The 15688-nt window shown below is 43.2% G+C and overlaps 1 protein-coding gene across 1 annotated transcript in view; it reads right to left on the bottom strand.

The window, feature by feature from the left end:
* The window catches only part of LOC144719436 (oxysterol-binding protein 1-like), a 73695-nt gene that overhangs the window by 54306 nt on the left and 3701 nt on the right, over positions 1-15688 (bottom strand). The window contains exon 2 of the mRNA XM_078595342.1: positions 8627-8838. Coding sequence (XP_078451468.1) covers positions 8627-8838 — 212 coding nt within the window. The remainder of the gene's footprint in view (positions 1-8626; positions 8839-15688) is intronic.

Genomic DNA, 15688 nt, shown 5'->3' on the forward strand with positions numbered 1-15688 from the left:
AAACACTAAATCGCCACTCCTATTCACATTTCAGTGATAAACAAAATGGTTATTTTTTTTTCAATTACCGTGTTTATTGTGTTTGAAGATGACTAACCGCTCGTCATAAATCACAGTTGTGTAATTGTGAAACTAACTGCAGTTAAAAAATGAATACATTATTAAGCTGGCACACTTGATAAATGTTTAACTATTTTAGTTATGGAATTAAAAAACATATAATTGTTTTTGTGTGGAGTCGGTATGAAGTGACACTACAAACGGCTACCAATTAAGTGTCCTATCAAGTGCTGTACTTTGTCCTACTTTGAAGCTCATCGCAGTTCTACGTATCCGTGGCTAATGTTGTACGCGGAAAACACTGGCAACAAAAACGCACTCCACTTTGATGGTGGCATTCTTATGTCAATCCGGAAGGGATTTAATTTCATCTGCTGGAATTTATCACGTATGCACATTTCTCGGCAGAATCGCTGTTTGTCATGTCACTTTATGCATTAATGTGACAGGGCAGAGTGAGACGACTCAACGAGTTGTGACCGATTGAGAACAAAAATGTACGCGCACGAACACAACCCTTTGTAAATCCACTGCTGGATGAGGGGCCTCCCCGTGGCGTATGGTTTTATTTTTTATCGTCCTTCGCCACGTTGAGCAGGGGCGGGTTGGTGAACGCGCTGGAGCGTCGATGCGGCAGCGCACGGGATCGGAACTGTTCACAAATTGCATTGTGTTGCGCTGCCCTCTGCTGCCCAACACATAGCCCCGGCAACCTATGACAACCTGTCATGAAGGGGTGGTCAACCATCCGTGCAGCATCTGACGAGATCGGGTGGCATTATGAAACGATTTGGTCACGGGCACTGACCAGCAATAGGTTCCCACCTATGCTGCCTAACAGACTGTTAATAATCTCCAGACAGTGTTTAAATGGCAAGAATGAATCACAAGCGACGACGGAACGGCAAACATCTATGATCCTAGTAACTGGTAGGGGGGGGGGGGTTCAAGCCTCATCGCAGACTGAAGTTGCATCACCAAAAGGGCGTGCATTCGCGTTTTGTCAGCCAGGACTGCAGGTAACAGGGCATTGCACACGCATACTGCAAAAGTTTGGCAACCTGGAGCAGGGAAATACAATCCTTGCTATTAAATAAGTAAATAGGCACACATATAAATATTCAACCATTGGTATGCAGTATTAAGTACTGGGCTTGCAGTTTTAGCACAATACCGCAATTGGCAATGCAATGCAATGCGCCACGCCGTCTCAGTACCAAGGTCCCCATTTGAGAAAGATAAAACTTTGTTATCTTAAAAAAAAACCCTGTCCAAATTGTACATTCTACCAAAATGATGCAGCTTGGTCTAGAAAAAGCAACGACAACCACAAAAAAACAATGCTCTCCTGCGAGGTTAGCCCTTCGTGCTGTTCAATTTAAGGCTCGTAACATAATGATTGACAAAGTGTATATGCCAGTTCATGATATAGGTATTTTTTGTTAAACCCGCCACCACCCAACACAGCCAATTAGTAAGGGTGGTCACGTAAACAGATCATGCCACTTCGTTACTAGTACAGCACACCGGTGTGTTGGAGCAAATCCACAACATTTACAATCTGAGTACAACGATGTTTCGCCAGTAATTATAACGAGCATCATCAGGCGGCAGCCAGATTTGTATTATGGATGATATTGGTCGCGAAAGCCTCCGTGTTAAACTGTATATGCAGTTGTTGGTTGAAATTTTTTTTTTTAGCGGGCCATGTTTATTTGTATTGTGGTCAATTACTGAGATCGTGCTTAAAACTGGTTCGATCCTGTTGAACTGAAACCAGGTCATTTTAAACAGTTTGGTCACCATTTACCACGCAACGTATCTAAATGTTTCATCTTACGCACAGAACTGCGGTGTGCCCTACGACCATTTAGAAAAAAAACACGCAATCCTATTCTGCAAAACTCAACTCGTTTCTAATTGTGTTAACATACACAGGAGGACTATTCTCTTTACTCGAAATGACTGGTGCGTAAACCAAGGAACAATACGCACACCTCAAATCTATGCCAGGTAGCAAGCTGTAAGCTATCATTAGCAACAGCCTCTGCTGAATTTTTTAATTGCCCTGAATATATTACATCCTTGAAACATATAATTCATATCCTTTGTCTCTAACAAATAACTCGGTTTATCTGCGCTTATTTTAACTAAGTGCTCAAAATGAAATAATTACAGCGTCGTTGAAAAACTGCATTGTTTTTCATATGATAGTATTAGCCCATACGGTAGTTAGATTGAAAATAATAATCTACTACCTGCATGTCGAAACACAAACTGCCTGTAAATTAAATGCATGCCCTATCTCGGCCACCGTAAACCTCGTTCCGAAATAAGCACTTCCCACATTCAAACTTCAATAAATGTCCTCCGCTCATAACTACTGTGAACGACGCAAACGCTCAGCAGAAGAGGGTGAAAAGGTGGAAACAAAGAGAGGGGACCCTTCACACATTCTGATGGCTAAAAAAATGAGCACATCCCCACACCTCCGATTACCGCCACCTGCACCTCCGATTGGCACGTTAGGCTACGTACGGTGCGCGAAAGAAGTTCAATGTACATACACACACACACGGTACCTACCACAGAATCTTACCCGCTGTCATTGTTTTTACTTCACCGGCCCGCAATGACCAGCGAGGTCATCAAAACTACTCCATGAGAGTCAACATGCCGGTTGGGAAGGAGGCATTCATACAGCAACGCATAACCGAACGGCAACTATATTATATTATTATTGATACCGTATTATCGGGATTATAGGACGCTCCTGAAAGAAAGACCTCCCCAAAACCTGTGGCCATCTGGTGGCAATAAATTAAATATGGTTACAAAAACAAAGATCCCCCGTATCGCCTGAGCAGACTTGGAGAAAGTGCTGTTAGCGAGCAGCATCTATGAAGGCCGGCATGGCACACGAGGGGGCGGGTGGCCAGTACGACGCCCGGCCGCCTTTGTCTCCCTAGTGGCGATGTTTATACACACCGTACCAGGTACTCGTTTGAGGCAGAGTCGATCTAGGGGAGGCCCAGGACCGGTTCAGATAATCGTCACTGGTGTTCGCCGTGAAGCAGGAATTGAACGGACACAGACACATATCTACGGGACTATAAAATGTGCGTATTATAACCTGGGGAAAACGGTATAATTAATTTATTTGGTTCATTGCCCTGCTGACTCAATGGCAAGTAAAAATAAACGCCATGACTTTGCAAAACGTGTTTCTTGTGTAGCGGGCACAGCAAGAACCGTCGGCTGTATTGATCACTGCACCTCCCACGTTCGCGGGACAGACATTGATCAAACTGTGCAAGACGCTCGTGTTTACTCATACATTGTTTACATTCCTTCACAATCTACTCATATGGTCTCATTTTATCCATCCTTGCTCATGTCCAATACTAACAAGTTACTCCTAATAAGCAGCGTGGTAACTGCTGCTTAATGGTCGGCTAATTCGTAGTACCGGATCTTATTTTCTATCTGTTAAATAGTCTCGATGTAGTGTTGAAGTGCAGTCTGCAAATTTATGTACAGCACGCTGAAATTAAATGTAGATATAAATACCCGAGTGCGGCCGATGGCAGCACGGTGCTACGAAGCCGGCGACCCGAGTTCGATTCCTGGCCACGGCTAACATCAGTGGCCGGTGGCATCTGAAACCGTTCGACCCGCACTGATCAGCGTGAGGAATCATGGATCAAACGACGCCCCCAAGATATGACACCGTCATTGCCATCCCTCAAGGTCCTGCGATACCATAACGTGTCCTCGCTCCTGCACGTGAACCGACCTCACCTCATCGCTCCACCACCACGGCGGCGGTCATCCTCTCGGGAGTGCTCTCTTCGTTAGAAGCCATTTCGTCACCGGTTTGATGCCACGGAGCGAGCAAGGGCTGGTAGATGGCCGCGGGTTTTACCGACATCGCCAAATCCAGAGGCCAGGGTGATGACGATAAAACTGAAGTGTTAAACAATTTTTTTTATTTTACTAGGTAAGGCCCACTGAGCTGTACAGCTCTTTTTCAGAAGCGACCTGGCCACAAATGATAGCTCGACCAAGTAGCTGATCATGAATAGCAGTCAAATATTCTAAACGCACGTTGATTCTAAATGTGGAAAGAAAAATCGGAGAATCCGCAGAAAAATCCATGCTACCACGGGGAGAACATGGAACCTCCAAATATACACGTTTTAGGGTCGGGATCGAACCCACAACCTCCTGTATACCAGGCGGGGTAGTTAACATCGCGCCACCGTGGTGCCCAGACAAGAGGCGACGTAAACCCATCTGTGCGGATCTTGGGGCGGTATTTCGCCATATAAATGGATTTCCTCCTACATGGAATATAATCATTAAAACATCCGTCTCAACCACATGGCATCCTACAAACTTTATAATGTAATCGACAATGAAACTAAACGGTCACGAATGCCACTGACCAAACATTCCAATAGAGTACCCTCCTGGAATAGTCTTGATACACGGATAAACTATCCTAGATATAATATATCATCATTATCAGCAGCAGCAGGATACTAAACCACATCATCATTTGAAGCAGTAGTGGTAGCGGGAGAAGCAGCAGTGGGTAGCGGCAGTTATCGGCAACAAAAGTAACAATCGGAAGATCATAATCCTCCTCTTATCTGTGACAATCTGCATGGAACAGGAAGAATCTACATGAGATTTTACAAGTCAATCTGGGATTCGTGGACATAGGGGTTATGGGCACACGTAGTTTCATTGCATCTACGATTAGCACGGTTGGCCACGTACGGTGCGAAAGAAGTTCAACATACGTATACATCAAAACTAGCTGTACTACCCAGCTTCGCCCGGGACTTGGATCCACCACGCCTGGCCGCCTTTGTCTCCCCAGTGGCAATGTTCACACACCACAGCAGTTACTTGATTGAGGCTGAGTCGCCCTAGGGGAGGCCCAGGACCGGTTCAAATAATCGTCACTGGCGGTGTCCGTTAGCGGGAATCGTACTAGGGTCGCCGGGTTCGTAGCGCAGCACGCAAACCACGACACTACAATGCGTTACGCTTCCACACGCGCGGGTCACGTGACAGATTTGACGTCACAGCTCACTTGTCGTGCAAAAAATATATGCATTATTGAGCTCCCCCCCCCCCCCCAAAAAAAGTGTATTTTTATAATGTTTGCATGGTGTACAGTCTGGAAAGTACCCACATGGCGAATTTCAAGTTGGTTGCATGTCGGGAAGTACGCTAAACATTTTGAACAGACACACATTCACAACTTTGCCTTTTATATATATGGAGATAACAATTAGTTTGGCAGAACATTGTCAGGATAGTTAGTGTGTTGGCCTCAAGTAGAATTGTATCCAATGAAAGCATAACAAAAATACAGACAGCAAACATGCTTATGTAAACACAACTCCGCAATGTATTAAAGGAAACTGAGAAGCATAAAACCTGCAGCAGTGTTTCCGTTTTTTTTTTAAACAGAGGGATACATTTCAAATTCACTGGGCAGGTTTTCGTGCAGTCACCTCAAGACTCTCCCAGTAACCTTTGTGCACTGTGTGCAGAGCACGTTTTGCACATATCCTTGTTTAACTTAACTCGCCCAAAGTACACAACGGGAGCTCAATGAACTCTGAGAGTTGTGTGCTCGTCCACTAATCTGTAATGCTGAAATGCACACTTTGGAGACAAAGCGAGAGAGTTGGTGTTGGACACCAACTCTTTGAGGGAAGGTATTTCACTCTTGAAAAGAGATGTGCGAAAAATACTGCCGCGATTTAAAGCTTTCGTGACTGCAGGGATTCATCTTCTTGGTTCTTTCGGTAAAGTCACGTAGAAGGGAAGTAATAAAATAATAAAATAAAACATAACAAAATAATTCTCACGACGTTTCGGCCACAACGCAAGCAGCCGTCCTCAGGTGAAGACCAGGTCTGTCGGGGAGACAGCGTCTGACGCTGTCTCCCCTGATGCTGTCTCCCCGACAGACCTGGTCTTCACCTGAGGACGGCTGCTTGCGTTGTGGCCGAAACGTCGTGAGAATTATTTTGTTATGTTTTATTTTATTATTTTATTACTTCCCTTCTACGTGACTTTACCGAAAGAACCAAGAAGATGAATACTGCCGCGCACAAAAATGCAAATTGCTCCACATTCACCGAGTTTTGTTACGAACTTTTTCAACTCATGACTTGGCCACTGTGCGTTTGTACATTCCTTGGCTCAAACCAGTTTGTAACTCATGTATTGTGAAATATGAATGTTGAATTAAATAAATAATCCCGCGTTGATGGTTTTTTTACACGCTTATATTTAACTCACTCTGTCTGTTGTTGTTGTCGTTGTATCCTCAAATCGTGTAACTCAATTTTAACCCACTTCCCAATGTGGTATTAACTGCAAACTTGGCATACTTATGTCATACTGATGACAATACTATATTATATCATAAAAAATAAAACAAATATTTTTTAACATTCTTTTTTATATGTTATGTGTCGGCTTGGGTCTAATTATCCACGCTCAACTGACGTTGGCTGCAAAATGACCACGGTCCCTTACGTTGTGGCAAGCTTCGGGACCACTTCCTGGAGTGATGGAGTTCTGCCATTACTAGTACGGTACATTTCATTAAAGCTTGTTTAAAAAAAACTTTTTTTAAATATTACTTATTTCTTTTTCTGCACCGTATCATTTTGCATCTCTTCAAGCCATTGTCGCATATCCAGAAAGTGACAAAGATTTCTCTCATGTAGCTATTTGTGCAGGTGCTGTCAGTGAGCATCTATTAAGGCTGGCCACAGCGCATGACGGAGTGGTGATTGGTCAGCAACCATGCCCAGCCGCCTTCATCGCAATTGTACTCAAGCTTACATACCCGAAACAGTTATTAATTTATGCCCGTGTCAACCTTGAGGAGGTCCTAAACTATTTCATCGACCACTTGCCGCTGAAGTTATACTTGGCTGGAAACAAAATAAAAACCACAGGATGTTAGCCAATGTGCCACCACTCCCCCACAAAAAAAATGCTTACACCCGCTGCTCGTGGTAGCAAAGTATTTCAGTAGGTGGCTGGATTAACAGTAGGCATGTGACAATTCACACGCACGTGGAGATTGATGATTTGCCACAAATTAGCATTGGCTTCGATAACAATTTTTTTCATACATTCTCGTCTTGTGCTATACCATTTTGTTGTGTATTATTTCTTGGTGTGTTATGTCATTCTACTTATTTGTACACTCCATTCGTCTAAATGTAATACTGCATGGAATTGGCATATCATTTCCACACATCCCATATGGTTCTATGCATGTACCATGTAAGCGTCGATTTTAATCGGTAAAATGGATTAAATACAAAACCAATTCCGTATAAATGACAAGACACTTAATAGGAGATGGTAAACAGAGCCAAAAAATAATGAGACTTTTTAAACCACACCTTGACACCAAATTGTGAAAACATACCAAATCGTTGAGAGGATAAAATGGTTCGATGGAGCAGAATGAAAATAAACAAAATATTTCAGGCCTTTATCAATCCACTGCTGGATGAAGGGCTCTCTAGGCTGCAGCTATAAAAAACTAAAAGAATATATATTTTACCAGGAAAGGCCTACTGAGCTGTACAGCTCTTTTACAGAAGCGACTTGGCCACAAATGATTGGCCAACAAAATGGCTTATCACGTGGAAATGCATCGCAGCCAAATACTCTAAACAAGCGTTTTTAATTGTGGAGGGATAAACCGGAGGGTCCGGAGAAAAAATCCACGCGACCATCGGGAGAGAGACACGCAAACTCCAAATGTAGAGGCGTCAAGCTCGGGATCAAATCCATGACCTCCTGTAAACCAGGAGAGATAGTTAACTCATCACTACACTGATCATTGTAGATTGGCAAAGGTGGGGGAAGAGTGGGGGGCATGACTGCTTCAGATATTACTCATCAATCAATGTACCATTGGGCAGAAATCGATACACTACTCTGAACAGCTCACACTGTGGCATCAACTATGACTGCTGGAAGTGGGAGCCTAATGAATGCAGTCACTCCAGTCACCTGCTCATCGGCGGTCAGTCAGCTCATTATCACCGTTCTGTCATGACTCCCATGAGCATTGTTCCCATGAACTTAACCCATTGATTCCTCCACTCGTGCTATGAGGACTCGGGCCTATCAAGCTGACCGATTCGTCTAATTCATGGGGCGTTCAACCACCACCTCTGATTAGCACGGTTGGCAACGTACGGTGTGAAAGAAGTTCAACACGCATACATACACCAGACTGCAAGTAAAAACGCCTTCTCTTCTTGCTATCCTTCCTCAAACTCTTCAAACGCTCAAACTCCCTCCTATCATCTCTATGCCCCAAGTTCTTACAACATTGCACATTTCAAAAAAACACGTTTGCATTAATCTAAAACACCTTCATTAGCACTTTCGCGTTGTGGGCTTTTTGAACCTACGCTCAGCAACCGCCGTAACAAAAAAAGATTTCTATCTGCACGGCATTGCCCCGCACATGACTCGATCACACATGCCCTCTCCCACACACCTGACTCGGCCTGCATCATGCGAATGGCCTTGGCTTTGGCGAGCTCCAGGGCGGTGACCCAGCGCTGGCGTTCCACCTCGGAGCTCGCCTTCAAGTGGTATGTCTGCGTGCCGCCATTGGACACCACGATGTTGCACGAATCCTCCGTGTCGATGTACGCGCCCGCCAAGTTGATGGTTCCTCGACATGTGTGAGCCATCTCCGCCTGGGTCCTGAAAACACACACACGCACACATAGCCTTGAACAGACTGTTGGAGCTGGTGCTCTGGAGCGTGACCTATTAAGGCCACCCACAGAACACGAGGGGGGGAAGGGGGGGGTCCGTGTGGCAAACGCCATGTGTGTCCGCCTTTCGTCTCCCCATTGCTGATGTTTACACACCCCCCACCACTACCCCCCCCCCCCACCGGTAAGGTACTCATTTAAGGCTGAGCGATCCTAGGAGATGTCCACGACTGGTATAAATACAGTATGTTGGCCATGGCCGGAAAATAATATCCACATAATAATGAATTACAACACCTAATGATAGAATAGAAAATATACACTTCATAACGAATAACTCCCCATGTATCACTGGCCGATAAGAAATGGCAGTGAGACAAGGTACAATGGATTGCCTGTTTCAGTGAAGCGATACAAAAGGCCTTGGATGACCAACCTCAGGAGGAACAATGCAGTCTCTGTTGTAGTCCCTCAAACACCCTACACCCCTATATTGCCACATCATACCCACTATCAAAAGCACACTTGCATTACCCAGCTGCATCCCAGGCACACAGAGCCGAAGCATTCATGAGCACCGTCACTGAAAGTAACACAAACCGAACTGGATCCTAAACTACATTATTCAACGTTATTATGCACTCCACTGCAGCACCTACTGGTTAAGTTTTTTTTTCTTCCAATAAGTCTTCTCTACGAAGCACATTCATTTGTCAAAGCACTTATAGCAAAAGTGCACTTCGTGAATATTTAATAAGTTCCCTTTCATGCGGGGTACGCCGTCGACAGAAGACCCGGGCATAACACACCATGGCTGACCATCGACCAAGCCCACCACCAACAAGTCATTCCCACGAAGCCAGAATGGAAGCAGAGATGCACTCAAACCCTAAACAATTTTGTTTACTTTCGCGGGCAAGAATGGAGCAAGGTGGGACACTTAACCAGGGGTTTTACGGCACGGGGGCCCTTCCCCGATAGCCATTTGAAGTGGCAAAAATCCTACAACACTTTAAGAGGATATTATGTCCTTCCACACGTCTCCCTTTGCCTGTTAGTATGACTGAATGTTGTTGCGAGTTATTCAATAGATTTTATGTTCGGTTTTTTTACCTTTTGGGGTGGGTTTTTTTTATTAACCAAATAAATATCAGCTATAATACAGTTGTTTTTTTTTATCAGCTCTTGGCTCGGTTTGTATTTTGCCAGAAGAATTAGCAAATGTGACGATTACAAATGAGCACAACGCTTAGGAAGACTAAAGTATTCAAATGGAATTGTACAGGTGTAATTTCAAATATAGCTCAAGTATGTATGTTGAACTTCTTTCGCACCATACGTAGCCCACCATGCCAATCGGAGGTGCGGGTGAAAGACAACAAACTAAACACAACAAGCAATTGTAAATAAATTAGTTTTCAATCTAGATTTTAAAGTGCACAGCTCCAGTGGCTTCCTAGGTAGCGACTTGTGCTTTGTTGTAATAAATCTAATGTTGATCCCGAAAGAAAAGGTCACTTAATTACAGATGTCACAATTGAATAAGTAACAAATGCCCTCCTTTGCAGTAGGATTTTAAGGGCTGCCTTTCTGAACCAAACTGAATAACTTGAGAGGCATCACCAAACAAGCGTGACGACCAGGTGTTGGATGAAAAACGACTAAATATTTAAACACTACTTAAATACGTGAGCCATTGAATGATGCCTCAATCATTCCTAAAAAAAAAGGGAAGCTAAATAGTTCTTGAAGAATTGAAGACCCATTACCATTTCATTATATGTACGTAGAGTGTTCACAATAATCACGGAGAACTGTATATTAAACAATTTAGAAGCTAACCATTCACACGCGCAGCAGACTGATTTAGAAATATTTCTCTACCATTAATTAAGCACAATAATATTCGAGAAAAAATAATTATCTGGTACCAACATGCCTGGCTTGAGTACAAAAATCATAGGATTTGGTGAAAACCGATGAAGTCATTCATAGTGCACACAAACGAAGGCCTTGAAAAGGAAACATAAATCATCAAAAGCTTGTAGATGTGCTTTCGATGAGAGGCGTGATATTTACTGCTTAGCTACGCTTGGGCAGGACACGTCGCTCGATGGCCTATGGACAAGTTGGACGAGGCTAGCGAAGGGATGGCAGCCAAGCGAGGGATGCCACCTGAGAGAAGACTACTGCGGAGATGGAGGGACGGAAGCGATTTAAGTGCCAGAGCAAGATTAATTATGGCATCCAAGACGTTGAGGAATTAGACAATGGCCTAGGGAGGTCTTCACTCAGCAGTAGATAGATTATAGATCATGATGATGAGGACTTCAAACTGTACTTCCATCAGATGTAATATTATGCGAAAAGAGTTGCAATTGACCAGTTGTTATGGTATCGAGTTGGCCAAACTGATATCGCTGGTAACACATTCTCAATAAGCAGGACAAAAACAATATAAATAAACGATAAAAATTATCACAGCCGGGAGATAAAATTAGGGACAAAGTATTCTTTATTGCGCTGTACGATTGCACTAAAGAAGAAAACATTTACTTTAACTGTATGCAATACATGTGTGTTGTGACATGGCAATTAGCACACTTCATCACGATCCTGGTGTATTCAGAACATGCACAACCATTGCCAATTGGCCCGAGCACCCTCGAGATCCACTTCGCCTAAAATCAGCAACTGGTGGGCATGTAATGAAGCATAGCTTAAAAAACAATCTTAAAATCACAGTTCACGCATCAAGTCATGCAAGTCGATTGCAGTGGTGGATGGCGAGCCCAGAGGTCAAGAGCACTGAGCTAGCGCCACTGAGATGCTGCGTTAGAATCCAAGAAACCAGCTGTGATTAAACCGAGTTCTCAAGTGGCGTGAGTTGACAATCTCAGGCTTGTCACCAATGACTTCGCAAATCCAAAAAAAAACCCCATCGAATGTGCTCAATATCGGTCGACGGAAATGTGATAAATATTACTCGTAGTGGCAGAATGAAAGTGAAAGTGCTGCTTTTGTGGGCCGTTCTCGGACACAAAGGGTTGTGCTGCTCTGCGAGAGATCCAAACGGATACTTCATCCCATGACATAACACCCAGAGCAAACTTGGGTTCAATTTAGAATTCGTTTTTATTACCAAAGAACCGATTGCAGAATGCACAATTGATACTAAGTACACGTATGACAATGTAATGCATGTGCGAACTTAGCAAGAGAAACGCTGTACACACGGTACAAGAAAATGGGAAACAAAAACAGGAGTGTGCCCCTAACTGCTGCAGTGCTTGTCAACACCAGCCCTGGAAACAAATATGGTTGGACATGCCGCTGTCAACACCAACTCCTCGTGTACCACGTTGGCCTTTACTAAGCAATGCACCAAATAACGTCACTTGGCCTAAAGGTTTACATGTGGTTCAATGGAGGACCTGAATACGGTACATTTGATAAAGCATTGCAGTACATTCATCACAAAGCTACAAGTATATTTAATAATCTTACTGCACTTGGAAAAATTAAGGCCACTTAATTTTTCAGTTGTTTAAAAACATCAAATGTCACCTATGGTGAGTCACGCTAATTGTTCACATTTTATTTTATATACTGTCAATTACTCAAGCGTGCGTTTTTGAACTGGTTTGAATGACAATGGCTGTGTATATTTGTGGTCACATTTCACTCACGGTTCAAAAACCAGGTAGCTCTGGATTTATCCCAAACCCACCAGTGGCATCGACATACCAGACTGATACGGCCTAATTATTTTAAGCGCACATGCCACGTGTTATTAAGGTAATCTGAAACGCAGCAATTTTTGCAACGTAAACAATGTAAGGAAGTTGAACATTTGCAATTTTGGATGTAACATCGATGGATTGTTACATTGGAAGACCATGACAGACGGTGACATCAGGCTTGGGAGGCCTTCATCCAGCAGTGGATAGATAATGGCTGATAAAGAGGATGATATGTCAATATTACATTTCGGCTAATAGTGAACAAAAATGTGCAAAGGTGTCAAAACGACTATTTATTTACTATTTACGATAGTTCTTTTGCAGGATAAGGCCCACTGAGTTATGTAGCTCTTTTCCGGAACCGACCTGGCCACAAATGATAGCTCAATAATGTGGCTTATCATGTGGAAATGTATAGCAGCTAAATAATCTAAACACATCTCGATTATAAATGTGGATGTAAAAACCAGAGGACCTGAATAGAAATACACTCGACCACGGGGAGAGACACACACAAGCTCCAAATATACAGGCATCAGGGTCAGGATCGAACCCACGACGTCCTGCATACCTGGCAAGGTATCTAACATCTCGCCAACGTGGTAAAAAATTATCTGAAAATGTATATTATTTTATATCAAGAGTGCAATGACAAATTCCGACAAACCATCAAATCACAGGAGTGGTGAACCACTACATTTTGTAATGAACAAAATAAACTTGAGCAAAGGAAAGAATATAAAGTAAAATCTGAGGTAACAAATGTTACATGTGACATCAAATCGAGCAGCCTGGCAGTGACTCCTCTAGTGTCTATCAGCACTGACACATGAATTGGGTACAATATTACCATTCTAGATTTGAAGTTTACTTAACAGTAACTTAGCTTCACTTTTGTTCAGCTTAAATTCCGCCCCGTTTTAACTCAATGGCCATCTACTGCATCATAAAAATTATGTCACCAGCTTATCACCCCAACCCCCGCGGTCCATCCTGGCTCCTCCCCCCCTTCTTAACCGAACACGTTCCTTCGGAGTGGGCAGGTAGGAACTTGGTTGGCCAGCGCATTCGTGCACGGCAGAAAGCTCGCGGTCACGTGACGCACTTCAACCAATCCGGGAGCGTACTACATGTTTGGGGGGGTCTATGCACGACAGACAAATAATCCCTGGTGGGCAGTGTGGAACTGTTGTTCCTACCTGTATATATAATCTCGTGTCTCTTAGAGCTCTCTTCACTTGATACAGTAATTTTGCTGTGACGGTTCCACCTGAAGACGGAAGCTTGTGTTGCCTCCGAAACGTCGTGATTTATAATTTTTTTACCTACGTGACTTTACCGAAAAAACCTAAGAGTACAATATTACCAGTCCATATTCTAAGAATACAATACTTAATACAACTATTTCCATGCCATGATCCACATTCAAGCTAATTGTATTCCAAAATAAGTTCATTTCACAAAACCTATTGACCAGACAGAATAGAATCACGTCTGCTCTTCACGCCTAACCATACCGATTTACTGTACAGGAGACCTTTTTTTTACCGTCCAATATTTTACATTAACTATTTTAAAATGCACTACTTTCATAGCAGATACAATAGTTTAAATTATAAATAGTGTCTTTAAAAGTGCAACCTTGTATTTGTACATAGTACTCACTCAGAACCATTAGCTATTTCCCAAAAAAAGTTTTAAGGCAAAGTTAAACGAGTTAAACTAAGGAAACACTACCTATCGGACTTCAGCAGGGGAGAGAGCAATGCAAGCACATTGTGTGCAAAAGAGAGAAGGATGATTGCATCGCGAGACCATCATAGCGAGGGGAGGCCCTTCATCCAGCAATGGAAAAATCATGAAAATTAATTACATAAGTGGTAACTACTTTTAGTTAAATGACTGCATACAATGTACATTTCTTTAGCCATGCATAGTCGTGGACTGTTGGTGCACTGATGGTGCTTTCCAACTAAGGTAGAAAGCAAGAATGCATTAGCTCTGTCAGTCTGACCATTTGTCTGCAGCAGTGGTCCACGATAACTCTCGAGAAGGTAAAGATGATCCAAGGTAAATACATTTTTATATAAAGTTTTGTTGTGTTGCTATTGGGGACTTTCCCTACACAAAACTATCCAAGTTGACCCGAGGGTTGCCTACAATTTGGCAAAAACAACCACAGATAAATAGAGAAGATTTTTCGGCCACCCGGATGACATTACAAGCCATGCACGTGCCTTGCCATTATGCACGCCATCGTCTCACATCATATGATGCGCTGTGTGACGTCATATCGTTAGACGGCATGCAATGTAACATTTATCATCACCGTCAACCACAATCAATCCACTTCTGGATCATGGCTTCCACACGCCGCCGCCACCATCTCTCAGCGATGGTAGGAATCCACCTCGCCACCGGTTCACAGGTTGATTTCATCGACAACTGACTTTCAATTCAGTCTCTGTTCCTGAAGAAACTCCTCCGGGTACAGTGGAGCAAAGCGTTTGACATCATGCCAAACAACACACGGTACAACCTGAAAACACACATCCAGCATAATTGCAAAAACCCACGCAGCAGTAGCTTAAGTCTGACAGCTACACTGGAAATGTTTTTCTTCGTCAGACACTGTACATAGTTCACACAAATAGCATTACTCTCTCCCTGGGGGGTTGAGACCAATACAAAAGGTCACAACTATGACACTGGGCAAACCAGTTCATTTACATCATAATTGACTTAAATGCCTTTGAGGCAGTAGGACAAATTCTGAACTGTCTACCAGAAACCAAACCCAGGCCCTTTGTTGTGTTGTTCTACACTCTGTCATGAGCACAGCGCATAAAGGGTTTTTGAGGAAGTGGCAGAAAGCTAAAAGGTTGCCTCCCTTGTAAAATGCCATACTTATGAAAATAAGGTGCCATACCATTCTTTAGAATAATTCTAGTGGGTGAAGACCGCCAACTTCAGTGCTTCGATAACTTGTCGCGATCCGGGTAGCAGTTCGATTCGAGAATCGATTATTGATTTTGTTTATACAGTATCCTGGTGAATAAAGTGGCCTCTAGTAACAAAGAGCTAATGTACACC

The sequence above is a fragment of the Lampetra planeri genome, chromosome 6 (genome assembly GCF_965212315.1).
Source record: "Lampetra planeri chromosome 6, kcLamPlan1.2.h2, whole genome shotgun sequence".
Lineage (NCBI taxonomy): Eukaryota > Metazoa > Chordata > Hyperoartia > Petromyzontiformes > Petromyzontidae > Lampetra > Lampetra planeri.